General features: G+C 38.0%; 2 protein-coding genes across 3 annotated transcripts in view; one reads left to right on the plus strand and one right to left on the minus strand.

Annotated features, from left to right (window-relative positions):
* Positions 1–10,371, plus strand: part of igfbp2 (insulin like growth factor binding protein 2) — a 25,725-nt gene extending 15,354 nt beyond the window's left edge. The window contains exons 2-4 of one of the 2 annotated variants that reach the window (XM_015373956.1): positions 5,557–5,714; positions 7,511–7,651; positions 10,058–10,371. In XM_015373956.1, the coding sequence (XP_015229442.1) occupies positions 5,557–5,714; positions 7,511–7,651; positions 10,058–10,210 (452 nt within the window). In that variant the 3' untranslated portion in view covers positions 10,211–10,371. Of the gene's footprint in view, positions 1–5,556; positions 5,739–7,510; positions 7,652–10,057 lie in introns of both variants that reach the window. The other variant, XM_015373954.1, reaches the window with a different exon arrangement.
* A 4,290-nt stretch (positions 10,372–14,661) lies between these two features.
* The window catches only part of LOC107084241 (insulin-like growth factor-binding protein 5), an 8,181-nt gene continuing 3,507 nt past the window's right edge, over positions 14,662–19,335 (minus strand). Inside the window, exons 2-4 of the mRNA XM_015373984.1 lie at positions 16,047–16,210; positions 15,694–15,810; positions 14,662–15,596 (exon numbers count right to left, since the gene is read on the minus strand). Coding sequence (XP_015229470.1) covers positions 15,459–15,596; positions 15,694–15,810; positions 16,047–16,210 — 419 coding nt within the window. The 3' untranslated portion in view covers positions 14,662–15,458. The remainder of the gene's footprint in view (positions 15,597–15,693; positions 15,811–16,046; positions 16,211–19,335) is intronic.

Here is a 19,335-nt window from a genome sequence, read left to right on the forward strand (position 1 = left end):
TGGCTTGTGGTTGTGTTTTCGTCGTCGCTCTGTTAGTACGTCATATGCTTAAGACATTAAGACTGGCTCAGAGCTTGTATGCTTTACTGTTTCTTTCCCAGACAGAGACCCTTGTGAAGCTAGTTTACTCTTACCTTTCTTACATAGAGATTACATATACATAGATCAGTGCTGCTATGTTTGTTTTGTTTCTCGATCCGCTCACACGGTTTACGTACTGAAAGATTTCCTCCTTTTCAAAGGAAGTTTTTCCTCTCCACTGTCGCTCCATGCAGGCTCATTGTGGGGGATTGCTGTCCAGTCAATGAGTCCATGCAATCAGCTGATTTTCCTTAGATGCAAAACTTTGACCCAATCTTACTGTACATTCTGATTGAATTGTCTCTGGCATAAATAAACTAAATTGAACTGAAGTACATTGTGATTTATTACCTAACTTTGAAAAGGACAAAAAACAAACAAAAAAACAAACAAATTAAATATGTTTCCACCAACTGGAGTGAATTAACCAGGTGACGCATAGCTTAGTGTAGATATATTTTTATGTTAAGCTTGGCTGTAATAAATAGGGAATAGAGGTAGTAAAACAGTGCAAACCATAGATCTGTATTTGAAACAAGCTTTGTGTCTAAATCAGGCAAGTTGTACTCCATCATCTCAGCTAGCATTAGCAATGGTAAATGCCATCTGGAAAGACTGAGAGAGAATTGGGACTCTAGCCGGCAGTGTAAACAGCTCTTCAAAAAACCAACTCAAACAATTGAGGAATTTATTAAATTTAGTGAGTTGATTTGAATTGTGCTCTTTCTTTTTAGTCCAAAAAAAGGCAGATGAAAACATTTTTAAGGTCTTGAAGAGAGACTTGACTAAGCACTAAAAACCTCCCTAATTCTATCATTTGTGAGTGAAGGTTTTGATGGTAACAGCTCACCTGATATTTACCTCTACCATTATGATAAGAAAACAGAGAGAGGATAACGTTCAAAATAAACTCACAGTTACTGCAGAATTGGAGAATAGAGACAGAATGAAGCAGAATGATAAAAAGTGGTCTCTATGTCCTCCAGCATAATAAGACTCTAGAAGCGTAACTAAAAAGATAGCCAAGGATAACCTGAGCTACTCTAACTATAAACTTTATCAAAAAGGAAAGTTTTAAACCTGATCTTAAAAGTACAGTCTAACAGTACCTAGGCATCTAACTAACAGAGCTATTATATTTATCCATTTCCTAAAAACTATAAAGAGTTATGTTCTGATTAGGTTATGTATTTATGCTTAAGCATTTCCAGGTTATTCTGTAGGACGTTCTTCCTTGTATTGTTCAGAAATGACATTACCTTTATTGTAGGGTTTTCCTTATATCAGAATTTCTTGAAAACATTTTTATCTTGTTTTATATTTCCTGGCCAGATGAAAAGACTCAGAAACTGTATGTAAAAGTACTCAAAGATAAAAAAAAAAGCATTTAAAAGAAATTTATTTAGGAAATTGTGGTTGACTGGAAATTTTATTTAGAATAATAAGGGGGTGGATCTTCTTATGTAATTTTAGCAAAGAGGCTGACCCTGTGATAGCTTACATATGGTGTCACAAAAAAAGATAAAACATGGCGGGAAACTTCTTTTGCTAATTCTTTATCAGTGTTTCAAACTTTCCACTTACAACCACCTGGTCTTGGCTGGTGTTTTCTGGTAAGTTCACCAGTATCTTGACCATCAAATGTGTCACCTCTGGCCTACGTGCCAACTGGGAATCCAACATGGATCAGATACAGAAAGGAAGCCTCTTTGGGCTTTGTGTGCGGATTAAGTCAAGCAGTAGACTGGACAGTAGGCCTGCTGCTCTGTTGACTCTGCTGATCCTCAGCCCACTGCTGTGAAGCAGCTTGTTCTGTAGAGGCCTGGTACCCCCTGAAAGTGGGGTCCTGACCCTCCATGTTTGTGTGCTGTTTCTGCACATTCACCAGTAAGGTTACTGTTAGGCACCGTGAATTCATGTGAGCACGTCTGCAAACTGCACACTTGACTGAATGTCTTTGGCTTACCCAGGAAAAGACGGCCCAAAGGCTTTGCTCTTTGTATCCCTGGGGATTGCATAAGAGAGCAAAACAAAAGGCTCCCCAGCTTGAGTGTGCTTTGTGTTTATCTGTCCAAATTGTCGATGTATGCACATGTGCAAGTCAAGACACACTTGGCTTAGTTGACCTTTGACTTTGCAAAAGTCTTCAAAGAATCCAAGAGAAAGCAAAGAGGAGTGTCATGGAGAGAACTCAAGTCCAACAACACAAGATCAATCTGATGGTGAAAGGCGCCAGCACCTTGTTATTGCTTAGTTTGTAAATTCCTTTCTCCCATTCCCTGTTAGACTCTTTATAATCATAATCCCTAACCGGATGTCAAGTTTACCTCTTGGATGGCTCCGAGATTGCTTCCTCAGCCAACCATCTCTGCTAAAACACAAGCTTGCTTTCTTTCACTTTCCACAAGTCTGCACGGTAGATGTTGACCTCCACATGTTAGAACTATCCACTTCATGTTTGACCTTTTTAACTGGGCCGGTTTTCTTACTGACTTTCATTTAGGTGTCTGGTGAAACCCTGCATAAGCGAAAAATGGCAAAGATTCTGCAGAAAACAACGGTGGTGTTCTAGCACATTCATTTGCAGCTTGCAGCTAGAGTGAGCTAAAACAGGCTATGTGTTAAATTTGTGTCATCCAGTTTTTTTTTCTTTATCTAAAATCCGCTAGGTTGAAGAGACACACCTCTTCCTCTCCTTTTCTGTGAATGCCAAAGTCTGCTGTGTTGTCAGAAACAACAAAGTGAGTTGGACTTGATGAACCCTTAGCACTAAAAAGGGAAAAGGAAACATCAGGATAATAATTCAGTAAATGAAGGCTTATCTAGATGTTTCTAGAGGAATTCTAAAGGAATTTAGTAAAAATAACTGAGTTATGTTTGCAATATGGTCATCTACAATCCTAACATATCAGAGCTTTAAAACTCATGCGGTTTCCCTAAAGCTAACACTGTTAAGTAAATTCACCAAGCGCTGCCTTCTTTGCCTGACTCTCCCCAAACAACGAAATATCAAAATGATAACAAAACATAACTTCCTGAATGTTTTTCCTAATTTATTGTTTTATGTATTTTTAAAAGATTTACTCCATAAAGAGCCTCCAGCTCCCATTGTTTCCTTTAAAGACCTGGATCTCAGATTTGTTTTATTCCCCATCCTTAAAAGGCAGTTTTGGGTTGCAGTTTTAAAGTTTATTTTGTAGTTATCTTTGTAGTTCCTGAGCTATCTCTATAGTTATGCTGCTATAGGTTTAGACTTCTGGAGGACATAGCGATCCCCATTTCATCATTCTGCTTCATTCTGTCTCAATTCTTCCAATCTGTAGAATCTGTTAGTTCAATCTCTAACGTTCTGCTCTCTCTCCTTTTTCTCGTAGCTTTGCCTCGTCTGTTCCTGTTTGGGTGTGACTCCATCCTGGAGAGAAATATCAGCTTTACTGCTGCCATCTACACCCTTTTTTATAGATTCTGGAGATCGGTCTGTTTTCCAGTGTAGTCCTGTTTCTCTGACCGTGACTGAGTGGATGTGCTCTCTTCATCCTCTGACATGGGAGCTGGGTCGGGGCTCGTCTGCCTGGCTGTGTGTTTCCTGGATGGGGCCGCCTTTTACAGATGCTTTTTGTATCTCTGCTTCTGTCTCCTTGAACCCCAGTCGGCCTCNATCAGCTGTGCTGCTTCCATCAACACCCTTGTTTATAGATTCTGGAGATCGGCCTGTTTTCCAGTGTAGTCCTGTTTCTCTGACCGTGACTGAGTGGATGTGCTCTCTTCATCCTCTGATATGGGAACTGGGTCGGAGCTCGTCTGCCTGGCTGTGTGTTTCCTGGATGGGGCCGCCTTTTACAGCTGCTTTTTGTATATCTGCTTCTGTGTCCTTGAACCTCAGTCGGCCTCAGCCGATGGCCGCTCACACTGAGCCTGGTTCTGCTGGAGGTTTCTTCCTGTTAAGTTAACTCTTGTAAGAGTTTTTCCTCTCCACTGTCGCTACAAGCATGCTTAGTGTGAGGGATTGCATTTGAGTCAATGAGTTGATGCAATCAACTGGTTTTTCCTAGATAGAAAACTCTGAATCAATTTGACTGTATGATCTGGTTGAACTGTAAAGTGCCTTGAGATGACATGTGTTGTGAATTGGCGCTATAGAAATAAAATGAGTTGAATTGAATTAGTTAATTAATCTTCGGTTGACAGTAGGCCAGTTAGCCGACAACATGCTAAAACAGTATTTACTCCACTCACCTACCCCCACCCCATGTCCCGTCGTCATATTGGCCCGATAAAGCTGAACCCCAGCATTAACAACATGTTGATAGTTTTTATTCTTAAGCTTGTTCTGGTCAGAACAACATGAAAGTCAACCAAAAGCTGTTTCATGGCTGTGTGAAAGAGAATTTGTACACTTATCTACACTCCGCGTGTGGGCGTGAGAGAGAGATGGGGAGAAAGTTCAAATTCATGTTGGTGTCAGCTAATATTTTTCTGGTTTCCATGACAACGTGCATGAAAAAGCGATTTTTTTGTGTGTTTGTCATTTTGTTGCCTAATAGCATCCTTTGTGTGTGAGCAAATTTTCTTCATAGTTTTAGAGGAGTTTTGTCCTACGGCCGTGTTTCAAGATTCACATCATGTTTGGGTTGGAAATGGTCAATTTTTAACTTTTAACCCTTGATGACAAAACAATGAAGGTTAGCTTTCACATTTTTCTTTCTTTTCATCTGTTTAACTTATAGTCTTAGTGAAACTGATCAGTCATACCTCTGCACTCTTTGGGACCATCTTTGGGGCCTCAATCACAGCAGAGTTTGTACTTTCTGTGGCAAGTGAAGAGCACGTTCTCCACTCCTCCATCGCCATCTGGTATTCTACTGCCTCCAGCAGGGATAAGGGCATAGTGCAGCATATATTTCTCTCCATAGAGAGGGTGATGGGCTGCGATCTTCCTCCTCTTCAGGAACTGTATTCTTCCAGGACTCAGAGGCTAGCAGGAAAGATTGCAGTTGATCCCTCGCACCCTGGTTATAAACTGTTTCAGACTCTACCTTCTGGCAGGAGGCTCCTGTCCATCAGGAACAAAAAGCTAGCCACGCTAATAAGACCCAGGTCCCCCAAAAACCCTTTAGCTCAGCAATTGTGAATTACATTTCATTCTATGTTTCTGTCATTGTATATTTTTTTAACAACTGCCGTGGTGCTCCTTCCCTAAAGGATGTTGCTCTATTTTTCACTATCCTTATAACATTTATACACAGCTTGAATTTGTCGCATTTGTTCATCCCACATTGTTTCCATGTGTTCATGTTAAAAAACGAGCTTGTACAGCTCTTCTATAGCATTTTTTTGTCTGTTCTTAAAATCAGTTAGAATTATGTGTTTATTTATACAGCAAATATTCAAAATTGTCATTCAGAAACACTTACAAAAGCAAAACATAAACCATGGATTTAATATTTGCTCATGTTTAACTGTATTTGATAAAAGGTGAAGCCTTGGAGCTGGAGCCCGATCTGGACGTGAGCGAAATCACCACAGTCCGAAAGCCCAGCAAAGACGCCACCTGGCTCGGACCCAAGGAGAGCGCCGTACGCCAGCACAGGCAGGAGATGAAGACCAAAATGAAGACCAACAAGGTAGAAGAGGTGAGACCTACTCGTCCGAAACAGGTGAGTGTCTGCTGAAAAAGAGGACTCTGGGACAAGCTTCTTGACATACTGGCACTTTATCTTTGTATCTTCAATAAGCAAAATTATGCCTCCAATCTCCACTTTTATTATTTTTTTTTTGCTTTTAGTCTCTTAGGTTAAAAAACATTAAAAAGACAAAAATTCAAATATAAAGATAAAGATACAGGTTGGTTTACCTCATGTGCTTTGCTGCCTGACCTAAAAAAACACAACATACCTTTTGATAAAAACCTTGCAAGTCAACTTCACATTAGTTCCCATTTAATCACAAAAGTTTGAACACTTTAAAAACATTTAGCCGAAGCTCTCCATTACACAAAGCAAAACATATGAAGGCCTATACGTTAGCATTTGCCACACTTAGTACACCTGAAGAGATAATGTACTTTAGTTTAACTCCCTAAGGTAAACCCAACCTTTACATATGTTCAAGGATTTCTGCAATCTGCATATTTCCTGAGGGTCAGATAAGAGCGTTTGGGGTTTGCTATGCTCAAGGAGCTATGATAGGAAGCATCCAGTTTCCTTTTCCTACCTCCTGCCTTACTGCCACCATTTAGACAGCACTTATCCCAGTCGTTGCTAACTAACCTCTGCTTAGATGTGACCAGATTGCAGTATTTGGATCACACACACATTTTAATTTTGTCCCAAGCCTAGTTAGATAACAAAAACATAAGATCTGTGTTCAAACTTAACAATAAATCTCACATTTGCAAACTGTGTGTGGTCTCAGTGACTGCCTTGACTTGACCATTGTGGTTGCCAAGGTGGTCTTGGTCTAACTGATGTGTTTGTGAAGGGATACCTCAAATATGTTCCCTGATAAAATGGTGGTTAAGCATAGAAAACTGACCAAAACTGTACAGATATACAACAAATACTCTAAATGTATCTAGAGTTGAAAGTTGAAGGTTTAGGTTTGAAGTTAAAGGAGTGGGCATTGCCATCTAGTGGCTGAAAGAGACAGCTATTACAACCTTTTTTATGCACAAGGTTAAAAACACTCAACTGTCTATAAAAACAAAAAAACAAAAGAAATAAAAAAAAATTTTTTTTAAATCCTTCTACTGAACAAATACTAGTGCATATTGGTTAAACTGTGTTAGTTTTCTTAAATTCTTCTGTCAACATTTCACACAAATTACTTCCTTTGAATCAAACTGCAGCTATAAATAAACCAGAAACACACCTGACCTGCTGTTTAACCGGCTCTCTAAATCCTCCATCGAGAGAAGTTGTTTTTCACATCCATCACAAAAGCCCCTGTCTCGTACTAAATGTCTCCGAAAGAGTGTTGGCAGGCAAATAAGAGGTAAACCAGAGGTCTTTGGCCTGTTTTTATACAATGTTTGGCAAGTTTTGAGATTAATTTGCACATAACGGGAAGATATTTAGCAATACTTTGTGTTTTATATGGTGTTTTAAGGTCTAGAGTGGGTAGAATGCTTGGCAAAGACCGCCTGGTGTTGATGCGTACTGGAATAAGCTTTATTTCAAATGTGAATGTATTTCTTTTAACTAGTTTTTGTATGTTGTTAAAACAATTATGTATTTGTTTAGTTAAAAGTAATCCAGAACACCCTACAGAGGTTAGAGCCAACTGAACATTTTCCACAGAACATTTAAGCCTGCAGGCAAACCACTACCTCTTGTAAACTAAAGGCAGAAACCTGGTGGCAGCAACACACCCGCATACCTGTATTTGAACCTGAAACTGTTGTTTTGTTCTGTTCTTGTTTATTCTCAAGACTCAGTGTCAGCAGGAGCTGGACCAGGTCCTGGAGAGGATATCCAAGATGCCCTTCAGAGATAACCGAGGTCCTTTGGAGGACCTCTATGCACTGCACATTCCCAACTGTGACAAGAGGGGGCAGTATAACCCAAAACAGGTGACTTTAATGTGTCATGTTACACTTTAGAGGCTGCAAATGTAACAATATGATATAACAGATCTTTGATCGAGTGTAAATAATAATAGATTATTAAAAAACTGATTAAATATACAAGTCATTGTAACTAAATACACTGCTTACCCTTAATTATTTCAGTAGACGTTTGATATTTTTTGAAATTTCATTATATTAAGGGGGGAAATTCAGGTGTTAATTTCTCAGTGAATGTGTTTCTTGAACAAAAACTTATATATTTTACTGATTTATGTGAAAATAAAAACAAAGAAATGTTAAATTAATTTCACAAAGTGTAATATATTCATATAATTGGTAATACAAATCAATTATGTGAAGGTATTCACATATTTACAATGTTTTCTTTAAGTATGTTTAAATATAATCCATTTGTTTTTATCATTCAATGATAGTTTGATACTGGTATATTGATTTGTGTGTTTATTGCAGGAGTCATAGTCTGGTATTATACACAATTATTTTTTGTGTTTTTTTTTTTCATTTGAGGGAGAAATGAAAAATAAATAGAGCTCATTTGGACCCCTATGTCATTTTAATGTAGCTTTAGCAACTTTAGCATCAATTAAGAATTCTGTTAATAGTGTACACGGGCAATAAATGCTCATATGATCAGTTTTATTTAAAACACACGCATGTAAACTACTCCCCACACACATTTTTTTATGTTTAATGCACAGAGATTCAATACTCTGAGCCCCCTAATATGTCACTAGCTCGAGTTCATACTTTTCTTTTGCTATTTATGCACCTGTAGCTCTTTCCTACCCATGTGTGGACCTGTTTCTATGCACTCATGTCAACTTTTGTCAATTTAAAGGGGTACCAACCTGAGAGAGTGCCTGTGATCGGCTAGTTTCAGGAAATCTTGCCACCTTAATAGTACTGTTTTCTCCCTGGCTACAGCTAGTAATGTTAGCAAAGCATCTTCAGGCTAATGCTGCTCCCTAAAATAGTTAAACATTGGTTAAGTTAAGCTTAAGCATAAGCATGCAAATTGAAGCCGTTTGGTTCCATTGTTAGCCTGTAATATCTGTAATATCTGAGTAAGCTATGCAGATATTACAGGCTAACAATGGAACCAAACGACCGGCTCGTCGGCTTCAATTTGCATGTTTCCAAGCAATACAAGGCCTTGTCTATATAAAGCCTCAAACTCACTGCGGATCCAGACATTTGAATTGAGAAAGCTTCCTGGAGGGGAAGCGAAACATCTTTAAACCTTGGAAACCAAGTCTAGTGGATTGTTTTTAAACTTTTACGGAATTTTACAAAGTACTTAGCCTAGTAAACTAGCCGCACCCACCGAAATCATTTTTGCCTGTGAGTTTGGTCTAGCCTCGATTAATGCCCCTGGCCCTAGAACTGGCTGGCCAATCACAACGCAGAGATGTGTTTTGTATTTTTGGATGGACGACAAAGCTGCGTGACGCTGGAGAAAGCGCAACAAGGAAGATGGCATGAACTGAGGCATGCAGCAGCTTTCAATGGAGTGCTCCATTTCAAAGTTAAACATTCTTTCTTCTGTTGTTCAATAAAAGTATGTTTTAAGATAATTTGAGGAAGGCATTCTCACCAAGTCCATACTTTCCTGTGTTCTTCTCAAGAACATACTTGGCGAGGACGCAACTCCGTACTCGCGTTCTAGTTAACTGAGAAACGGCCGAGCTCATTTGACTCAGCTTTGGAATCAGTTCTGGAAGGATTAGACTTGGGGTTTTTGTTGAAACGTGAGCAGGAAAAAGGATCTACACTCATTCATTTATAAGAAGGACATATTGGCCGTTTTACAGACAGGCTGTTTGTTTACACTCCCCCACTAGCTTTCTGTCGCGCTTACTACGTCACAGTCAGTTGAGCTCATTGTTCAGAGCGTTGGCCAATAGGCACAGACATTGTTTGAAAAACAACAGGTTGTTCTTATCAGCAATCTTCCGATAGCTCATTCATTGGGGCAAGTCTAAATTACGCATTTAATCTCACATTTAGTCTGGTTTATCAGGCTACCACTTACTAACTGTGCAGATGAGTCCCTGATTGGTGGAATCACCGCTTTTGGTGAAGTAGAGATTGTAGTGGTGACAGCAAAGTGGGATAATGTTAGCACCCTTCCAGGATTTATGTAAATGAACAACAACAACAAAAAAAATGCACTTGTTTGCTTTTCTGGATTAAATAAAAAAAAAACACAAGCTACTGTTACACTTTGCATTTTTCATGCAGGTTTGAACTTAATTCCAATGCCAACACTTTAACAAAAATAAGGTCAGATTTACAGGTGATGACTCCTTCTTAGACTTTATTTACTGAAGCTTAAATTTTGTCTTTCTAGAGCCTCTAAAACAAATTAAATGAACTTTTCTTTTTCAGTGCAAAATGTCACTCCACGGTCAGAGGGGCGAGTGCTGGTGCGTCAACCCCCTGACTGGCCGACGCATCCTATCAGCTCCAACTGTGAGGGGGGACCCCAACTGCAGCCAGTACCTGGACGAGCTGGAGCTGCACGATGCACCCCAAATCTAATGTGGCTCAAAAACTGAAAACCTAAAAGAAAAAAAAACAAAGAAACTGAAACTGTAAAGTGCTTGGGATCAAAGAGCAATCTGAGTAAGCTATAAGCTATACATGTGTGTCTGTAGTCTGTTTATTGGCGGTTAAAGTTTAAATCTTAACATAGTAAAAAATAAATAAAAATAAAACATTGAATGATAGAAACCAACTTTTTTGCAGACTAAAGTAAATTTCTCAATTTTTTTTTCATGCTGTTCTGTTTTAGAGATGGTGATCATGCTTTATTAACTGTGACAATGCTCAACGTGCTTTGTTATCAGTGTTTTGTACTGTTAAAAAAAACAAAGAGCCTTTTAGTGTGTTGAACCTTTGTAGATGTCTTTCCATGCTCTAGATCGCAGACTAGGTTTTTGGATATGCCTCATTTTTATTGCACATTAAGTATTAAGGAGATGAAAAGTAACGTGCAAATGCAAAATAAAGTAGAAACCAGTTGGATTCCTGTGTGTTTTATAATTTCTCTTTCAAATAATGCATGGGAATATTTTGCAGCCAAACAAATGTGAACTGCAAGGGCATCACATTTGAAGATGGAGAAGCGGAGACAGGTATAGCAGCAGCCTGGAGACCTGCAGTGTCATAGCGCTCACCTCATGGCGCTCACCTGGTGTTCTTACCTTTAATATAAAACCTTTCTTTATATATCTTCACATGTCCTTCTTATTCAGGTTATAAAATGTCTGTGGTTACAAAAAAAATTTGTGACCTTCATACATTGCAGATTCTTCTCACCAGTCTGCTGCTACTATGCACTATCCCTAACTTTAAACAACTAATAGCTAAACCAAATTTTTAAAGTCAAAATTCAGTCAAAAATTCCTCCTATCATTATTTTAAATTGATGCTAGCTACATGATAGAGGGACAATCCAAATCGGAAAATTGATCACAGAAAAAACAAGGAAAAGCAATGATCATAGATAGTATGGCAAGCTAATTACAATTTAATCAGTAGGTTTAACAATCTACAATTAGCATTCTAGATATAAATATCATTATTCTATTGTTGTGTGACTAGCTTGCATTTTGATGTAAGGTATCTTTACATCATTCTGATGAGTCAGAAATTAAATTACAGATATCTATAACATCTTTCTGAGTAGTCAAAAGCAGAGAGAACAAAAAGTAGAACTAACAAATACTGCCGAATGGGAGAACAGAAATAGAATAAAATAGGGTGAGGAAAAGTGGTCCTGATGTCCTCAAGCATTCTAAGCCTATAGCATTCTAAGCCTATAGCCGAATGGGAGAACAGAAATAGAATAAAATAGGGTGAGGAAAAGTGGTCCCGATGTCCTCAAGCAGTCTAAGCCTATAGCAGCAATACTATAGAGATAGCTCAGGATAACCTGGACCACTCTAACTATAAGCTTTATCCAAAAAGAAAGTTTTAAGCTGGGTCTTGAGAGTAGAAAGGATGTGTGCCACACAGGCTAAAATTGCTAGTTGGTTCCACAAGAGCGGATCCTGATAACTAAATGATATGCCTCCCATTCTGCTTGTAGAAATTGTAGGAACCACTGGTAAACCTGTTGATTAAGAGCGAAGTTTTCTATTAGAAACATAAGGTAAAATCTGATCTCATATATATATATATATATATATATATATATTCAGAACAAAAGGAGCTAACAGTCTTTTTTTTTGGGAGTGTACATGTTTATTTAAATAGTAATTAAACCTGTAAAAAACAGTATATCAATTGCAGGTGTGATTAATATTCCATTAGAAAATTCACATTAAACTTTAGTTTCTGTGGTGTTCTTGAAGTTACTGTTCCGGGTTCACAAGAGCTTGAAATGTCTACAAAGGTGAAGAAATTTTATCAGGAAGAATAGGCTGGTGCCATTGTCAGTGGAGGCATTGTCTACAAAGTTAAAACTATATTAAACATTAAGGTTTTAACAGTAAAAACAAGACGGGTTATGACAACTGGACACACAAAACACATTATTTCTGTCATTACATATTTAGCAGCACTTGACCAGAAGATCATAATTGAGAGCAAATCACATCCACACCTTAAACTGATTTCCTTTTTATCTTTTGCTCAGGCCTGTCTCATTCAACAACACAAATGGCCTGCATGCAAATCTAGATTCAAAGCAGTCTGGGGCTGAAGGCACTTCATTTACGTAAAAACTCTGTGACCTTTCCCTCTATGGGATAAAGGACCTGGTGAACCCTGTGAGCAAGTTTGTGTCGGCGAGCCGATTTGCATGTGCAGTGGCATTAAAAGACCCCCACATGGAAAGACGGGGCCTTTGCATACAATTTGTGTGCGAGTTCCGATGGGAAATGTACAATGTGTGAGCAACCTTTTTTTTGTCAAATTTTTTTTTTTAGTTGAGAAAGACACACAAACACACTGATGGGCATGCAAACATTCAATACATACATTTAGAAACAGCAAACACAGTTCTGAGAACTTGAAATGGAAGGAATTCTATGTTTAACAGTACAAAGAGCTTTTTATGACTGAGGTTTTGTCCGTTTCGCTTATCTCCAAAAGATCTACACATGGTTGGTGGCAAAAAATTATCCAAAGCCTAAAATCGAGGCCTAACTTGTCTGAAAGGGAAGGTTAGGAAGTAGTCTACATGCTGTTTTAAGCCAACACTGTCGAGAAAAATAACATGATGACTAGCAGACAAAATTTACTGTTGGGGCTATTTTTCCTTTTTCTTGGGAGCTCAAAACAAAACAATGAAAGAACAAAAAAGGGTATTAATTTTTTGAAATAGTGAGTGAACCATTGAGCCCTTTTTAGCTCTGAATTTCCCGATATAGCAGATGAAAACTGTAATTATATTTCAATTAAACAAAAGCCAAGCGCAACACACCCAATTTTAGAACATTGTCAAAATAAAAATGGTCCCCATGACAGTTTCTGTACCAGTGCATATCATCATTTAGTTTTCATAAATTTATTTTAGTATTATGCTTTTAATACTGGGCAATGGCCCCTGTTGGCCCAATCTAGAACCGTCCATGATAGCAAGCCTGGGGATGAAAGTAGTGACCATTCGGGTAATAATCCGTCCTTTAACTAACTTAGCATTAACGCAGTCCTACGACATAATAAAATTAAATCCACTCTTTCTCCTCATGATATTGTTGAGACATATTGTCAAATAATCTCCATTCTGTCTATTTGCATTCATTAGTTTCTCTTATTAAGTGCATTAACCCATACAATTCCCTTTTTTTAATAACATCTAATATAATGATGTTAATTTCTTTGCAGGTTTACTGCTAATCCTTTCTTTAGTTATAGGTCAAACAAAAAGATTGATATTTACATCGGACATTAATAATATACCCAGAACATTGCACATAAAAACAGTGTATTCAATGTATTCATCAAATGGACTAAACAAAGCTACTGTTTTTTTGTGCTTAGTGTGTTTTTCCCCGAAAAATTAGATTATATGATATGTTTTAGTCATTTGTTTATCTATACATTAATAAAGAGCAGGCTGCTTCTACTAAAATCTTGCTTTGAAAATATGTTAATTATAAATCAGGTCTATAGAAAGACTAATTAAAGACATCCAGATGATGACTGCCTGTAGCCTTAGTATTGGAATCCCTCCTGGTATCTGTGAAAACTATATTGGAATTTGAACGTATTCAATTTTTGATAAATTTTAACATACCAAAGCCTTCACTGCAAACACTAATCTAGAAATAGAGATTTATTAAAATAGGTGCATTTTAACTTCATTTGAGCACATAAGAGATGATCTGCTGATGAATTGAGCATTTCTAAATTGAAGATATCATGCACTTGAAATAAAATAGTATGTTTTCTCACTTACATTCTTAATAAAATGGAAAATAAAACATTGATGCCTTGCATAGATTTTTGTTTTTGCAGTGTTTAAACTGGCAACAAAAAACTTTTTTATTTTCTTTTTAAAATCTTTAAGCAAAGACTCCCAAACTTCCATTTAGCTCCATTAGCAGCTAACGCTAAGTGCTGCGCTATTTATATAAATCAAATCAAACGTATGTATCACCCCCCCACAAATTCAAACTATTATTAAATAAGGTCGACATAAATCTTTGTTTTAATCCTCTAAGATTAAATTATGAACATTAAGTGAAAAACCGATGCTAGTGCTCTTGATGACATTAAGCTCTAGCTAAATGTCAAGATTAGCTAAACATAGCTTGGTCCCTTGGGTAAAACGGAATATTACAATATTTACAGGAGGTCAAATAAATATTTTGGTGTATTAATTAAACAGTATTTAATTCACATAGGGCCGCTTGTTAATGAGTAAGGCAGAGTTGGTTTTTATTAGCTTTTTTATGCCAGGCTAAGTAAAGTGGTTGCTAGTTGAGATTCTGCTTTGAAAGTTTGAAAGGAAAAATAAGACAGAGGTACAACTATCCTTAAAACTTATCATATTAAAATGGCAAAATCTTCAACAATCACAGTAACTAGCTTAACGGAAATGTCTGACAGGATGAAATTGTTGTAAGCTAATGGTGTCTGCTCTACAGAGTTCATGTATATGTTATTACGATACAAAATGAAGTGAATTTGACCTAAACTAAACAATATAGAGCTTTTCACTGAGTATATTTGTTTTTTAGTTTATGTCTTGAATTAGGTAAAACAAAAAAAGGAATAAAATCATAACAATGTTTTAATTTATCAAGAATATTGAGATTATGTTGAAAATTTTTCTCTAAAAGAGGTTTAAATCTTTTCTGATGTACCATCTGTATAATCTCTGTTTGCATGTTCTTTTTTGTTTTGTTTTGTATTAGTTGGAAAATATAATTTATGCCCCCTCCCCCACCTCTCTTAACGGCACATGTAAAGGTCTCTAAACCTGAAATGACTAAATATAATGTCTTCTAGTTCTGGGGCCCATAATAACTTTTGAACAGCATAAAAAATAACTGCAAAATAATGATAGTTAGCCACAGTTGAATTACGTGTTGTCTTGTTTTCATAACTGAAAAAAAAAAAAATCAACAGACTATAAACACAAAGATAAACTATGTATATATATATATTTCTCTTTGATATAGGGTATAAAGTTTGCTTCTCCTTTACAGCAGTCCATCACAATTAACAAGAAAAAGTGTTTGTGCCATGTTCTCTTGAGTTTCAGTCATTAAGTATGCTAGCTTGTTTGGCAGGATTTAAGAAGAAGAAAATGGGCTCTGCAGGCTCTTCACTTTCACTCGTTGCTATTGTTGATGCTGTCCAGGTCTTTGCACTGCAGTTCACCACGGGGAGAGGTGATACCTGGGATTTTATGGCCGAGGCGGTCCACGCACCAGCAAATACCCCGTTTCCGTCCACGAGAGGGCTTACACTGCAAGGCAGAAGGAGGTCAGATCAGGATGGGTGACCAGAAAACTAACTTTTTGGGTACTCGTCTGAATTATAGAACACTGAAGGATGCTACGAACCTGCTTGCGCTTAAAGAATCCCTTTTTGTCACAGTTGGGTACATACAAAGAAAGAGTCAAGACCCGAGAGTCCTTCATGCCATGAATGAGAGTATCAAGTTTTCTTTTGCAAGGCCCCTGTGCACACAAAGATTGGATGTTAAAATCAAATATCATTAGAAATTCTTATACAACTAAACTTTCTCTCATTTCATTTAAGGTGGCCTCAGAACCAGTTTGGTAACATTGATTCTTTCCATTCTTAGCTGCTAATATTTGCTTCAACTCGAAGGACAAATTTGCAGAATAAGCCAAAACATGCAAAGCAAATTTGCAACAATCGGAGAAATTTTGCATTCTAACACAACACTTACAAATTCCAGCTCCACTTTATCCTGGCTAGGTTGGGATGGTTCTCTGTTGATGGTAGACCCTTGCTTCGATTTATACCTCTTGTGTTCCTTGGCTCTGTTCACTGCGTACGACTTCCGACTGTTGATGTGATCTCCATATAGGGGCACTTTGGTTTCTACTGGCTCTGTGACACATCATGGGGTTATTGCGTTTGCAAAGAAAGACACACAAAGAGAATGGGAGTCATTTATCAGCTTGGAAGCTAGGTTCACAATGTGATCCATCATCACTTTTAAAACATTTTGCAACCAAACACTAAAACAAACGTGGCTTAAAATGTTACGCTACTGTAATTTCCTGAAAATATAAAAATTAGCTACACCAAAAGCTTTGGTTCTGTCTTGCTGAAGCTTAATTTACACATAATTACCGTTATCAGTGAAGGAAACATCTTTTTTTATGGCAAAATGGTTGGTAATTTGTCTTGGGACTTCACAAATTAAAGACACTAACAGATTAGAAGACCCATTATCAATCGCAAAGTTACCCAGAGTTATAATGTCAGTCATTTGCAGGCCATGGCTTCAAAGTGTTTTTTTTTTTTTGGGCCACTTTGGGGTGAAAATTAAGTGTGCTGCCATCTGGAGTTGCACCTCTCAAGAAAGACTCAAATTAAAAAGCAAAGTTAAACACAGTCAGGAGTGTACCCTTCTCGAAACATCATAACACAAGGTGATGATTTCACTGCACGAGCTAAACGCTTATTTAGCACAATTAGTGGCGACAGGCCAGTTTAAGATCGAATGTGTTGACATAAGAGACGACAGAGGCCACATTTATGGCAACTTGGGCTGCCAGTCTGGGGTCTACGCAGACCTGGGCTTTAAAACTTTTATAGCAAGTGACCTAAATTAGACATTTAGTCTCACCCTGGCACCCAGGCTTGTGCAAACATGCTATTACCCCTGTTATGTGGCAAACCACCAGAGGCTGCCGCAAGCCATTTTTGGGTCTCACGCCCCCATATAAGAACCTCTGCATAGGTTGAGTCTTTCATCCGTCTTGCTAAATTTCGGAGTGTTGAACACAGACCTCAGCATTCGGCCCTCTTTTCATTATTGTCCACACCCTCTATTCAAGCAGCCGCAGCGACTTGTGCTGACCACAGACGGAGTGGATGTGGCCTTCTGTTTAAAATCTGACAGTGTTTGGTTTACAGCCTCGCACATCAGCATTAGCCACGAATTGTAACCTAAGCCCCGGTTGGCCCACTTCCACTGCTGTGTCATGCACCAGCCTCCGTTTCATTATGGTAACCTCTGACGTTATCGCTAAGCTACTAAGCCAGCAGAGTGATGAAAGAAAGCCGTGGCCTCCTTCAATATTTGACCCCTGTGACCTACTGAGGTTCCTCCCACAATGACAGTGAACATTGTGATGATGTCATTCATCCCTTTGCTTTCATGATTCCTGTTTCTGGAAACTGCTGAGGCAGATCATCAGCCAGTGGGTGTCCAATCAAGTCTTCACTTGCTAATCTTCACGCTGCTTTAATCCAACCTGTGCTGACTGATCCGTCATTCTTCCTTCTCTTTCTGTTGAGTGTTCATTTTTTTGGACTCAGATTTGTTATTCAACATTTGGAACTTGAGAATGAACCCATCAACCCTCAAAGATGTAACTAAATATTCCATGTTTTAAGCTCTGAAGGACTGATTGAGTCCACTTTTAATGTAAAACATTCATTGCGGTATGTGCAAGTGCTCTTTTGCACCATTTCTAAATGTCATGAAGTGCCCTTAGTTTTAAGATGTACTCCTCTGTGTATGGGTTCGGGTCAGTGTTTAGCAACAGCCCTGCACTGCAGGAGCTGATGGAAAGCTGGCTGATGGGCAGACAGACGGTGGATCTGCAAACCCACGCTCAGCCTGCGTTGTGCTGAATCACTGCAAAACCTGATATGGGAGGGGGGGGGGCAACAACAAAGGAGCACTGAGAGCAAGGGAACGTAATTGTGTGGGAAAAGCAGCAAAATGGAAAGAAAAGCTGCTAAGGTGGTTAAAAAATCAAAGGGAAAATGTCACACTCTAGTTTAAGAGAGAAATACAACCATCTAATTGACATATTTATATTGAAAGATTCAAGTTATTTCTTCTTTTTCTGTTAAGTTACCAAATGTAATTTTGTCATTTTCAGAAGCTGTTTCATTAACCTGTCCAGCAGAACAATGAAATGAAACAGAGACCTTGGAGATTAGCTTTCCAGTGTCAGCAACATACACTATAATATTGTTCATTCATTTTGTTTACTTTGATCTTAGCCCGCTGGTAACTAATACATCCTAAATATCCAGATGAGAGCTTAACTGAAGATGCTGGTTTAGTTAAATTTCAAACAGCGAATGCTACGGCTGGCTAACTAGTTTAGCAACAGTTTAATGCTAAAGTTCAATATCCTGATGAAATGTCCTGCTAATTATTACCCATTAAAATGACTTAAATCGCAATTTAGGATATTAGTTTTATAAACGCAATGCTAAGTAACTGTTTACTTTATTTGAATAAATCCTGTTTAGATAATAAGAACAGATCATTTGTTGGTTCAATTACCTGATATGACCAAACACTTGGAGTATTGTCCATGGCAGAATGTTATTTCGCATTTTTTAAGAACACATTAACTTAAATTGACTCCCTAAATGGGAAATAGGTTAAACCTCTTAGTGTGTTTTAATTTAGGTCTTGTTGCATTGTTGCTAAACTGGTTAAATCTAAATACAAGACTCCACTTTGACCAGATAACCAAAGTCAAACATGTGCCATTCATGCTTAGCAAATTTGGCAATAGCCTTAGCCCTGTCAGTAAACTAGTAAAAGCTCTCAACTTTATAAATGTATTTAAAAAAGTGCAGCATTGTCCATTGACTTGCTTTTCCGTATTGTACCGAATATTCTTGTAGACTGCAGGGGGCAGTGCGGGGCACAGATCGCAAGCTTTAAACACCACACTACATGTAGAAGTAGAAAACGACGCATTTTCAATCGCCTTTTCTCAATTCACAAGAGTGTGAGAATAGACTCGCGTTCTCGCCAAATACGTTCTTGACAAGAATACAGGAAGTATGGACTCCAGAAGAATGAGAGCACGCAGAACAAATGTGTGTCAATTAGAGCAGATGCGTACTCCTGATATCACCACACGCTAGGCTCGTGCGGACCTGCATTTCACCCCCAATAGTCTCAGATTAACACACAGTCAGATAAACACAAATCAAATTAAAGTTTTGCAAAAAAAATAAACAAAAAAACA

Source organism: Cyprinodon variegatus, unplaced genomic scaffold, assembly GCF_000732505.1.
Source record: "Cyprinodon variegatus isolate N-32 unplaced genomic scaffold, C_variegatus-1.0 Scaffold95, whole genome shotgun sequence".
Lineage (NCBI taxonomy): Eukaryota > Metazoa > Chordata > Actinopteri > Cyprinodontiformes > Cyprinodontidae > Cyprinodon > Cyprinodon variegatus.